This window comes from Esox lucius, chromosome 24, assembly GCF_011004845.1.
Source record: "Esox lucius isolate fEsoLuc1 chromosome 24, fEsoLuc1.pri, whole genome shotgun sequence".
Lineage (NCBI taxonomy): Eukaryota > Metazoa > Chordata > Actinopteri > Esociformes > Esocidae > Esox > Esox lucius.
In genome coordinates, this window is record NC_047592.1 from 23,917,670 (window position 1) to 23,931,115 (window position 13,446).

The 13,446-nt window shown below is 42.7% G+C and overlaps 1 protein-coding gene across 1 annotated transcript in view; it reads left to right on the plus strand.

The window, feature by feature from the left end:
- Positions 1 to 7: 7 nt before the first annotated feature.
- ache (acetylcholinesterase) overlaps positions 8 to 13,446 on the plus strand; it is a 28,120-nt gene continuing 14,681 nt past the window's right edge. The window contains exons 1-3 of the mRNA XM_010899815.4: positions 8 to 362; positions 11,802 to 12,212; positions 12,654 to 12,758. Coding sequence (XP_010898117.1) covers positions 11,875 to 12,212; positions 12,654 to 12,758 — 443 coding nt within the window. The 5' untranslated portion in view covers positions 8 to 362; positions 11,802 to 11,874. The remainder of the gene's footprint in view (positions 363 to 11,801; positions 12,213 to 12,653; positions 12,759 to 13,446) is intronic.

The following is a 13,446-nucleotide window of genomic DNA, read 5'->3' on the forward strand; positions in this document are numbered from 1 at the left end:
TCAGCTGCAGTCTCCCCCTGTCGTCATAACAGCATAGTACGGCTTAGACGCTACCTCTACTCAATAACCGGGAGCGAGAGAGAGAGAGAGATAGAGAGAGAGAGGGGGCACAATAAACAGAGAGACATCTAGGTCTGACAGCGAGGGCGAAGACCCTTATTTAAACGCGCGTCTTCCCAGCCCGACTGGAAACCCTTCCTCAGCCCCGTAACTGTGCTGGTGACATTAGGTTTAACGTCGTCTGGAGACAGTGACGGAAGGGAGGGGTGAAGCTTGCCTTTCGGGGGATTCCGCGGAACTGTGGCAGTAGCGGGTTGGTTTGGTTTTGATGACTGGAGGACCCACCACTCTTAACTAGTCAGGTAAGGCAACGGCCTGAGACTACCCGCGCGCTCGGCTCAAGCTCCGTGCGTGCAGCAGTGAAGGTGCATGTCTTTTTATTAGATTTTTTCGTCATGTGTCGATTTAGTCTCTCAGCCCTTTCAGTCGTTGGGTGAAATTCGAATGAAGATATTAATTCACCCGGGCAACATGATCATGAAATTAGCTATAGTGGGAAGGGGAGGTAGTGGGGTATGTACTGTCGCTGTTGCGTGTGTGACGCGCCTTCATGGCGAGACTGCGAGACGCATGTGTGTTGGTGTGTTTGTTGGTGTCCCTGTCCTCGCGCATATCTGTTTCGGTTCTGATTTTGCGTCTGTCGTATTTTCAATTGGTTTCTTACTGTAGTCTACAGTGGACGAGGTGTTTTCAACAAGGACACTGCATGTGAAACACAACACATTATTGTTGACTAGGCTTATTATTTTGATATATTGAAATGTGGCAAATTGTATTAAACCAATTGGATTAGAAACATGGCATTTGCACAAAAATTATCTATTATCTCCCCATTATTATTATGATGTATATTTTTGACTGACCTTGTCTACTTGCCTACTATATTGCCTACTATGTAGCCAATCCAGTTCCATGATATGATTGTAATTGCGTTATCAAACAACCATGGCAGCTTAGTCTAGCGCTACGGAGGACTTTCCTGGACACACACACACACACACCCACACACAAATAGCTTGATAATTCAGCGTCGTTGTGTAGCCTTGACTTTAGCGGGAGCCAGCCAGTGTAGGTGTTTGTGTGTGTGCGCGCACCTTGGTGTTGCATATTCACTGGTTCTGGCGTTGCTGTCAAAATACGATATCTTGCTTTGCTGCCATAAATTGAAATCTTCAGACCATACCTTTTTGAAGACCATCTATGTATTATCCAGATATACAGTACTCCAGATAGGCTAGTCTATGTTTAGGGATAGACCTAGCAACAAGGTCTCACGGTTTCACGTCAAAAACAACGCGTTTTAAAGTAACGTAAACCAAGGGCTTGCACTGAAGTTGTCAATCCCTTATAGCTGAGGCTGGACTACCCTGGGCTCTGGATTTTAGTTGTTTCATCCCAGTCAAAAGCAGTATCTTATTTTTAGGTAAGCGTGAAACACGTCATTATCCTACATTATTGGAAGCAGGACAAACTTCTAAAGTCGACATCTAAATCTAGTGACTCCCTAGGCCTAGACTGATTGATTGATAGATCCCCAATAAATAATATTTAAGTAGCAAGGGGCAGTTTGTGATTGTAGCATAGAAACAGCGTGCAAGAGTTAGGGGGCAGGAGCTAAATGTTTTTGACAAAAATGAAGTCTTGTTGTTTATCTCCACCGCCATCTGTCACCCTTGTTATACCCTTGCGCCTCAACTGTCCGTTTATAGACCCTAAAATTAACAAAAGACTCGCCCAGAAAATAGTGCAACTCTTAAAATATCCCATTGTTAGTGAGCCCGTCTGGCTTTGGTGTAAACCTAATGTGATGATTTTAATCAGGTGTGTGGTGCTGAGGCAAAAAGACAAAACATGACCCCATTCAAGTTGTCGCTCCCTACGACCAGGATTAAGACCTATTTCTATTGACCCCTCAAACTCAACTCTGGACCTTGAACCCAGTTCCACACTGTTTTTTCATCCCTCTAATCAGAATCAGATAGAGTTTTATTGCCAGGTAAGTTTAACAACAAACATGGAATTTGTTCTGGCCATTGCAACAATTAATTCAAAAGGAATAAGGGAAATAAAAACAAATAAGAACAGTGGACTGAGCATAAAAGTAGTAGACTGTTCGTCCCAGGTCCTAATAATCAGGGATTATTAGGCCCTGGGACGCCAGGTGGGTATAATTAATGATGAGTTAATACAGAAAGCCTACTAGTATAAACTATTCACATTACTGGCAGTAAAGTCTTTGAATAGACTTTACATCGCTTAACCACTTTGAGGTCTACTATGGTTTCATTTTGTAATTGCGGTCGTAAACAAAAGCCCGGTTTATTCATAGGACATCCTGCTTGTTTTGGTATTCTTCAATCACTCACCCCCACCCTAAAACATACAACTTGACTGGAATAATTTTTCTGCTGTTTATACAATCAAGATAAGCTTTCTCTGTCATTTACTGCACCAACCATTGCACTCTCAGGGGAAATGATAGGACTTAATGGAATTTTCCTCCTGCATGCCAGTGTTTAGTAGTATTTGTTGTGATGAGTGCGCTCTCTCATATTCAGATTCTGTTTGATTCTGTTCTACTACACGCTCACTCTGATCCATCCTCTTCCCATCACCAGCTTTATCATCAATAGAATAAGCCTAGACTGGACAACCAATACGCTCTTTGTAACACTATATCTCATTGTGTGGATGCCTTACTTCAATACCTGTGTGTGTGTGTGGTCAGGGTATGCATGTGTGCTCTGTGTGTTTGTCGGCTCTGTGTGCCTTTGTTGGTGTGTGCTCTGTGTGTCTGTGTGTGTGCTTTATGTGTGTTTGTGTGTGCTCTGAATGTGTAAAGCTGGAGTCTGGTGGCTGAAACATTAGCCGGCGAATCGCGAAACGGAAAATTCCAGCAATTCCCATGCCACTCATCAAACTGTCACCCACACTGACAGATCAGGGCGCACGTGTCACTAAAATGCATAAGCAACACTGTGTTTGTGTCCGTTTGTGTTTGTATATAAGCAAGTGTGTTTAGGTGTATGTGTGTGTAGGTATGTTTATGTGTATTTACATATTAATCACCATTAGGGTTTTGTCATTCAGTAAAGGATAACAAAGCAGTAGTGTGGTAGTAGTTTTTGTTATGGTAATAATGTATTAGTAGTCCTTAGTTGTAATAATTATAGTTGTAATAATTATAGTTGTAATAGTATTAGTAATCATTTTAATAGGATTGGTAGTTGCTAGCGTAGTAGTGTTAGTAGTAGTAGCTATAATGATAGGGGTAATATCTTCAGTAATAGTACTGAGGATGGTGGTTGTAGTAATAATAGAAGTAGTTTTGGTGGTTATGGTAGTAGTAGTGTTGATGTGCTAATAGAAGTAGAAGCAGTAGTAGATATCAGTATTGCAACAATTTTTTATTTAATGTCAGTTACAAAAAACTCAAATAGGATTCAACCAGGCGTCATTGCAAACAAGTATCACTAAAACGTCATCTATAGCAACATCATTTCTTTTTTGAAGCTATAGAGCAGTTTTTGAAGTATAGGTTATGCACAGAAGAGTTGGGTCTGCTTCATGTTTTCATTTGTATCGTGAAAAGCTTTGCAGTATTATTGGTATCATTGCAGTCTGTCTTTGTAGTCACCCTATATTATGTTGGTTAATACATGGCATTTCTAGCTCTTCAGTAGCCTCTATTGAATACAAACGTATATCTAGGAAAAAAAATGTAAGCACTTTGGGTGTGTTCATTTTTGTTTTAAACAAGTGAAACAAAAACAGGAATGCAACAAACAAAACATTAACAAATAAAAACAGAGGAAAGTGCCCCACTAACCCCTCCCCTCTACTGCTGGTACAAAGGGGCCCACCCATGAAGCCCCAAACTGGACACAAAAAGAGGAACGCATTCAAGGTATGATCTAGAATTTGACATATTACAGTATTGAATGGTCTAAATACGGGAGGTGACACGTTAGACATATTATTACTCAGCATTTTGCAAATTCTCTCCAAATAAAGGCCTATTTTTTTGCCAATTTGCTGAGCCATACTGAAACTGAATTTTTTTTTTCTTGGGGCTTAGATTGTCTGTTTAGGACCTTTGAAACTCACAGGATAATTAATAGCGGATCTGTGTCAAGCACAGACTCAAGGCTGTCCAAGAGGATCTCTTAGATTCCAGACCAGCAGCTCTACTGGTTAGAGCACAGAGCAGAGGACTGGTTGTGTGTTGCTCACTTGGTAAGAGCATGACACATATAACGCCGGGGGGGGGGGGGGGCAGTATGAAAATAATGAGTCGTTTTCCATACAGTGGGGAGAACAAGTATTTGATACACTGCCGATTTTGCAGGTTTTCCCACTTACAAAGCATGTAGAAGTCTGTAATTTTTATCATAGGTACACTTCAACTGTGAGTGATGGAATCTAAAACAAAAATCTAGAAAATCACATTGTATGATTTGTAAGTAATTAATTAGCATTTTATTGCATGACATAAGTATTTGATACATCAGAAAAGCAGAACTTAATATTTGGTACAGAAACCTTTGTTTGCACTTACAGAGATCATATGTTTCCTGTAGTTCTTGACCAGGTTTGCACACACTGCAGCAGGGATGTGGGCCCACTCCTCCATACAGACCTTCTCCAGATCTTTCAGGTTTCAGGGCTGTTACTGGCCAATACAGACTTTTAGCTTCCTCCAAAGATTTTCTATTGGGTTCAGGTCTGGAGACTGGCTAGTCCACTCCAGGACCTTGAGACGCTTCTTACGGAGCCACTCCTTAGTTGCCCTGGCTGTGTGTTTCGGGTCATTGTCATGCTGGAAGACCCAGCCACGACCCATCTTCAATGCTCTTACTGAGGGAAGGAGGTTGTTGGCTAAGATCTCGCGATACATGGCCCCATCCATCCTCCCCTCAATACGGTGCAGTCGTCCTGTCCCCTTTGCAGAAAAGCATCCCCAAAGAATGATGTTTCCATCTCCATGCTTCACGGTTGGGATGGTGTTCTTGAAGTTGTACTCATCACTCATCCTTCTTCTTCCTCCAAACACGGCGAGTGGAGTTTAGACCAAAAAGCTCTATTTTTGTCTCATCAGACCACATGACCTTCTCCCATTCCTCCTCTGGATCATCAAGATGGTCATTGGCAAATTTCAGACGGGCCTGGACATGCGCTGGCTTGAGCAGGGGGACCTTGCGTGCGCTGCAGGATTTTAATCCATGACGGCGTAATGTGTTACTAACTTTTCTTTGAGACTGTGGTCCCAGCTCTCTTCAGGTCGTTGACCAGGTCCTGCCGTGTAGTTCTGGGCTGATCCCTCACCTTCCTCATGATCATTGATGCCCCACGAGGTGAGATCTTGCATGGAGCCCCAGACCGAGGGAGATTGACCGTCATCTTGAACTCCTTCCATTTTCTAATAATTGCGCCAACAGTTGTTGCCTTCTCACCAAGGTGCTTGCCTATTGTCCTGTAGCCCATCTAAGCCTTGTGCAGGTCTACAGTTTTATAGAAGTTAATACAGGTAATGAGTGGAGAACAGGAGGGCTTTTTAAAGAAAAACTAACAGGTCTGTGAGAGCTTGAATTCTTACTGGTTGGTAGGTGATCAAATACTTATATCATGCAATAAAATGCAAATTAATTATTTAAATATCATACAATGTGATTTTCTGGATTTTGAAGTGTACCTATGATAAATATTACAGACCTCTACATGCTTTGTAAGTAGGAAAACCTGCAAAATCGGCAGTGTATCAAATACTTGTTCTCCCCACTGTTTGATGCATGCTAAATTATTCTAAATGTGAAGCTACTGTTCCCTCTGCTGTATGACACCTGTCATAGGACAGCGTACTATCTGGAAAGATCTAATGTAATTTGGTTGTGTAATAGTTTAATGTTTGTCGAATGTTGACTTTAAGATAATGTCTGGAGTTGATTCAGCTGATAAGAATGTATTGCAAGCTAGCCTCCCAGTCTGCTATGGGAATTTCATTGTGTAGCTCCTCCTTCTGTCCTGCATTGTTGGCATCTGCCATTGTGTGGTTTGACAGATAATATATGAGGGTATTTTCATCCATATTGAATAAGCCATTTAAAAATGACTGCACATTTTGTTCGTAGACTCCCCCCAGCCTTTAAGGTGCTTAAAAGAAAGAAGTCTCCTGGTATGACCACACCTCTTCTGGGTCTCTCTTTTATGGCGACCTGTAATAAATGACTCATCTAGACTAGGTGGTACTGCCCCCTGTCATTAGCCTGTGTGAAAAGTCACAGGGGAACCTATCTGACCAGGGTTCTTGCAATGCTTTAAGGTTAAGTTTGTGTCTTCTATTTCCTCAGGAAATTATCTCTGTAATTAGGGGTCTTTTGACCATTCTGACCAATATATACTTAGTGTTGTTAGATCAGCGTTTTTGTTTGTATGCCAATGACAGCATTATTTTTCTATCATCCACGGTCTGCACTGCATTGAACTATTTACCGGATCTATGTTATATTATAACAAGTGCTATGTTCATGGGTCATGTAAACATTATATTATTAAAATCGTATTAAAAATGAAAGTTATACATACTCCTAGGTCCCAGACTTTAGCTTTAACTGCTTTACCATTGAAATCAGCAAAGATGGAACACGTCCACTCTCTGAAATGTAGACATCGCCAAATTCACCACAGTTCTATACAACATGTCTCGCCAGACTGTCTGACACTGCTGGTACTGATGAGATATGAGGAAGAAGTTGTCTACTGATGACCCATTATGCTTTATTACGCTCTGACAAAAGTATGAAGTATAAGGAATTAGCAAGAGAAACTAACAGATCAATATTCTGAATAAATCACAGACTCAAAAAATAAAACCATTAGGTTTTCAGTATTTAATTTCTTAGATTCTGGTTTTATCCACTATCGAAAAGTAAGCTACAATCAGGCCAACAAAACATTTTGGTTAACTAGCTGTTATGGGCTACTGTTTGGTTACATTCACCACAGCCTTTCTGCACACAACACAGACGTGTGTACGCTGAAGCTAACATTGTGACATCTAGCTCAGCACCTTGAATAAACACTTGTTTCAAACACCACCTAGCCGGCGAAATAACTGCAGAAGGAAGAGAGCAGTAATTTCCTGTTTGCTTGTTAAGAGAAATTATAATGCCTACTGATACATTGCATTGCCTCCTCTTAGGCCAAAACACACAAACACTGCCAAATCAGAGGTTGGTATGTAATGAGATGCTCATGTCTCCACCCTCACAAGAAAAAGTGCCCCCACAGAAAGGCATCTGGCTTATTTTGGACAAACTTTCAAGAAAGTTAACCATCTCAATTTTGCTTCTTCCTCTCTCGCCTGATAGCACGCTGCAAGGTTTCTGCGCTATCCTAAAGCACACCACGTCCACTTTTGGTATCACAGCAAAATTACAGAAGTGGGAGGGAACAAAAATGCTATTTCAGAAAGTGGTCCATGAAAGTTAGGGCCTTGCCTGTTGGCAATAGTGATTTTGTCCCGGAAAGGGATTATTTCTTTGTCAGAATTGCCACACCTCTCAGTCAGGTATATAATGTCAAACAACATAGACTTCAAATGGGCTAGGATCCTGTCGCAACTGCCTTTACTTTTGAGACCCTTTGAGTTCCAAGTGGAGAAAGTAACCCTTGATCTCCTCCTATTTGTAGAAGAATCTTAACTAGTATGTATACAAATAGATATGTGCGTTTGCATTTAGCATAGTAGAGAATTCCCTCCAGTGAGCATTGTTCCCTATCTCCTTTTGCAGATGCCAAGATAGTGGAATATTTGTTCCTGGCCAATTGACACCACACTTAGTTGGGCGAGGAAGATTTGCGCTGGCATTTGACAGGAAAGTAGGGTAAGATAGAGATGACACTATTTGCTGAGGAAGCAGTGGGCCTGATACACACCCATGGTGCATCTGTGCAAACGTAACATTATTTCTCTGGTTATTTCTCTAGTTGTTTCTCTCTAGTTCAGCCAACACTTCCTCCAGCTGTCCAGTTTCTGTTGAATTATAATCTGTTGTACTTTTGAGATTGGAGATTTTCTGACCTTGCCATGCAGATATGGTGGCAAAAGCATACATTTTTCCTTTCTTAAATAGTAGTATTGAATTTCATCCTGAATTCTTGAATATTTTTAGTGCCGCAAAGAGAGGGCAGTTGTTAAGAGAGATGTTTTTGTTGGTTCTGATCATGGGTCTACCATGAATGCTTCTGGGTGACAGAGGCATCCGTTTAGGCATTTTTGCTGCTATTATTAGGCTTGTCAATAGACACGCCCACCATAAAGTTTTCACGCCCACCATAAAGTGTCAAAACAAACATTTACTACAAGAGAGAGGAAAAATAGTTCGAGCTTTTTCGGTAAAGAGTTCAGGAGCCGAATTCTTATGTGAGAATCAAGCACACAACGTCCCCCGGAATTCCAGTGTTTGTGGTATAAAGCCGTTATACCGCGGCTAATGGATGTGTCGTAAGCATGGCACAATACAGTCCTTGGATACCCCGCCTTGTGTCGTGCCTAAGAACAGCCCTTGGCCACGGTTTATTGGCCATATACCACACCCCCATGTACTTTATTGTTTAAATATAGCACAGTAATGGGGTTACACGTGCATCGCTATAACACGACTGTATGGGCCTGTGTACGGTCATTCTTGCTCCCTCAGAAGCAGTGCACCGTGTGGCTCCTATTGTCTCAGGTCAGATTACATTCATCCATTCATTACAATGGTACGTCTGCTGGACCAATGACAGTGGAGTGATGTCACCAGTGCCATTGCTGCTAGTGGCACTTGACCTTTCGTCCGTTGCGTCAAGGGGGATGGAGTCAGAGTGCACTGTAGTGAGTTGGGCTGAGGACTGGTCAGGAAAAGCCTAGAATTAAAGTGGAGGCAGGATACAATTGTGCCAAGGGAAATGGACAGAAGGAAAGACGGAGTGAGCAACACAGGAGGGAGAGAGACATGTTGATACAGACTGGAGAGAGGAGGATTAAAGGGATTCTTGTTTATATGTGACAGAGAATAAGGAAGTGGACAGAATCTCATCTATTCCAATTATCTGTAAAATAAACAAATATTGATTACTATGTATAGCTTTGTACGACTGTAAATAACCAACCTCCCAGCTTTGGAATAAAAAGTGCAGTATATATACTACAGTATATATAGAAAGTTGTTGCTATTGACTTCAAGTGCCCAGGAATTTGCCTGACTCTGAATACGTAGGTAAAAAGGCATCATTCCTAAAATCCGTGAATTATCCCTTTAATAAAGTACAGGGACCCAGGCATTACATTAGCGGAAAGAGCAGTGGATGGAGCGTAAAACAGAGTATGGAAGTAAGAGCGCTAGAGGGGGATGAAGAGAGAATCCGGGAGGTAGGAAGAGAGAGAGAAAGAGGGAGGGAGGGAGGGATAGGAGGCAGTATTCAGTGTGGGCCCAGCGTTTCCAAAGCAACCATGCCAGAGTTCACACTTAGCCTCAGGCAGAGAACGAGGAAGAGATGGAGTGAGCGAAAGAAGGAGACAGAGAGGTCGGGGGTGGACAGCGTTTGCGCGCGGATTTAATGTATATACGGCAGTGGCATAAGCCCCCACACTGAAACATATCCCCCTGTGAACTTCACACACAGATTCCAGGAGCTAATTCTAGAACAGACACCCCTCTGGCTCCTCTCATTCCCCTCTCACCCGTTCTTCCCCCCTCCCTTCCCCACTTCCGCCCCTCAGCTGTCCTTTCAGATATTAATAACTCAATTGAGACACCCCACCTGTGTCCTCAATGGCCCCCTATTCCCCTACTGTAAAGAGCACTACTTCTGCTAGAGCCCTATGGGGTTGTTGTCAAACATAGTGCACTAATTTAGTGTGGGACGCCATTTGGGAGGCTAACCGACCTGCATCATTTTAGTCTTCCTTTGGCGCTTCCCAGTAACTGCCTAGACTCTTCCCTAAGACACACACACCTTTGAGGATATACTGTGCATCCACACCCACATGCACACCCACATGCACACTCACATGCACACCCACATGCACACTCACATGCACACTCACATGCACACTCAAACACCCACACAACAGCCCGCATGAGCGAGCACATAAATTCATGAGCCCTCACTCCTCTCTCACCACTGTCTGTTTAATTTAAAGGGCTTTAATGGCATGGGAAGCACTTGTTTACATTGCCAAAGAAAGAGAAAAGAAGTAAGAAGTAAGAAAAGTAAGAGAAATGAATATAACCTAAGGAAACATTACACACACTAAAGCCATTTCCAATGTTATATTATTAGCTATTTACAGTTTAATAACAATGTACAAATAGGAATCAATGACTAGGGAAGATAAGTGAATATTAGTATGATTTAATGTATAATCAGAAGATTAATATTGGTTCTGTTCAGTGTTGTTTGTGCTCCACTGGTTGCCCTTTTCACATGGCAACGGCTCACAAATCGTGCTGCTGAGCAGAAACAGCCGTGTAGCAATAGATCTTTGTAGGTCTGTACGATCTGAGGAAATTATGTCTCCAATGTAGTCATGCATTTGGATGGAAGTTAGGTAGTGCAGCTCCGTTTCCACCTCTTTTCATGGGCTGTGTAGCCTGTCTTCTCTTCAGAGCCAAGTTTGCCTGTGGTGGCCTCTCTTCATAGCAAGTCCATCCTCAGTACACAATCGAATCTTCATTTTAAGTCTGTTACAGTCACAGATATTCATCTTTTTCTCTCTTCTCTCTGTCTCCCTCTGTCTTTACATCTTCTCTCTCCTTCTCTTTCTGTCTTCTGTCTCTTTCTCTCCTCTTTCAGCTTCCTCCAAAAAAAGTTTTTTCATCAAATCACTTAGCTGTCGGTGTCCGTGGTGCCTACTAATGAGGTTCTAAATCAAATCAAAATCAAATTGAAATAAATGTATTCAATCCAGTCTTTACTGTTTGTCTCGAGCATCTTTATATACGTTTTTGATCAAATCAATTAAAATAAATGACTCATCAGTCAATCAATCAGTGCCAAAGACAACAGGTAATGAAATACGGATGTGGGGGGCTGTGTAAAAATCCATGACCAATTCACCTACTCAGCTGAGTGTGTGTCTGTGTGTGGGGAGATCAGGAAAGAGGTGACACCACAAGAATAGAACTACATGCCGCAAAAACGGGAAGGAGAACAGAAATAGTCTACACGCGCACACACACAAGGTTGCAGTGGCAGTCATGCACCCCATCCCAAACTAATCCCGTCACTATGGCAACCACACAACACAAACCATCAACAACCTCCAACCTCACAGGTGTGTGTTTGTCAGCGTGTGTGTGTTTCTGAGACTTTGAAGAGACAAGCAAAGGTGCATACTGTCGGAGAACCACAGAAGTGATTGATGGTGTGATTTAGAGAACCTTTCAGTCGTATCAACACTGTCTGATTCATTTCACGCCTAAGAGTCAAGGGTCCACTGTAGTGTTGGGATTGTTTATTACTGTTTAAGTTCTGTCCTCGACATTGTCCCCTTCTCATCCCCTTCATGTCCGCCTCTTTCTGTCTACCTCTCCATCTCTTTCCCGCTCTCTCACTCGTTCTCTAACTCTCTCATTTGTGTCATCTGTTCCATGTCACTTTTAATAATATTTAGTTTCTCTCTTCCTTGCTCTCTCTCCCTACCTGTCTCTCTCCCTACCTGTCTCTCTTTCCTTTCCCCTCTTCCTCCTCTCCAGACCTGTGGGACTCCAGACAAAACAGAGACCACAAACCTCCTACTAGCTGACACCAAGAAACAGCAACAACATCATGAAGACCTACGCCACCTCCCTCCTTCCATTTCTCCTTCTCTCTCTCCTCGCCGCCCTGTCCTCCTCCCAGAGCGAACCCTCAGACCTCACCGTCACCACCAGGCTAGGCCGCGTGCGGGGCATCCGCTTACCGACGCCGGACCGGAATCACGTGACTGCTTTTCTTGGAGTCCCATTCGGCGAGCCCCCGATTGGCAAGAAGCGCTTCCGTAAGGCGGAGCCCAAGAAGCCGTGGTCTGGCGTGTTCGAAGCTACCTCCTATCCCAACGCCTGCTACCAATTTGTTGACACGTCTTTCCCCGGGTTCCAGGGATCAGAGATGTGGAACCCCAACAGGTTTACATTGACTTTTACATTGACGCTTTTCAGTGTTCTCAGATGTGGAACCCTGAGAGTAGCAAAGTGTACAGTTGTAAGCAATTTTCTGCATTTCAAATGGCCCTCAATTCTCTTTGTAGAGCTCTAGTTTAGACCAAGGGATGTGGCCATTTGTAACGCAATGTCATTTATTCATGTTCGCTTTTACTTCATTATTTTGTGTTTTCGCTGCCCTTTAATACTGTTTGGACTGTACCAGTTATGTTGGTAGCTAGCAAGGCCTCAGTATTTACTGAATAAACTCATGCTGTTTTTTTTCACGATCTTGATTTGATTCCAACTGGGTGATGAGAATAAAGTCCGATTTTATTTGATTCCAATGGGGATAAAAATAGTCAGATTTGATTTTGTTGCAACAGGGAAAGGAAAGTAAAGTTGGAATTGATTTGATTCCAACAGGGACATGAGTGAGGACTGTCTTTATCTCAACATCTGGGTCCCTACATCCCCTAAACCTCACAACCTCACAGTGATGGTTTGGATCTACGGAGGAGGTTTCTACAGGTATGTATTAGAGCAGTTATTATTATTTTAATATACTGTAGATGACTCACATTAAACCCATATAAGACTACGCAAACAAAGTATATTACATGTTAACTATGATTTCAAATAGGACTGATGCAAGAAAGCAACATGAATCAGCAAAATAGAATGGTATCATGAAGCAAATATATTCTTTGTAAATTGAGGAGACAGAGAAAAAAAAAGTCATTCAAACCGTTTTAATCCATTGATCTGTCCATTCAAAATCCATCATGGACTCATCCACTGACCAAACCAGACTGTGCCATCCAATCCGATGTAACCAGACTGTGCCATCCAATCCGATGTAACCAGACTGTGCCATCCAATCCGATGTAACCAGACTGTGCCATCCAATCCGATGTAACCAGACTGTGCCATCCAATCCGATGTAACCAGACTGTGCCATCCAATCCGATGTAACCAGACTGTGCCATCCAATCCGATGTAACCAGACTGTGCCATCCAATCCGATGTAACCAGACTGTGCCATCCAATCCGATGTAACCAGACTGTGCCATCCAATCCGATGTAACCAGACTGTGCCATCCAATCCGATGTAACCAGACTGTGCCATCCAATCCGATGTAACCAGCTAGCCTCCTCAGAGTGGGGATCACACCGTGGTGTGAGATCCTGAAGGGGCGCTGGGTCAGAGGGGGCCTAC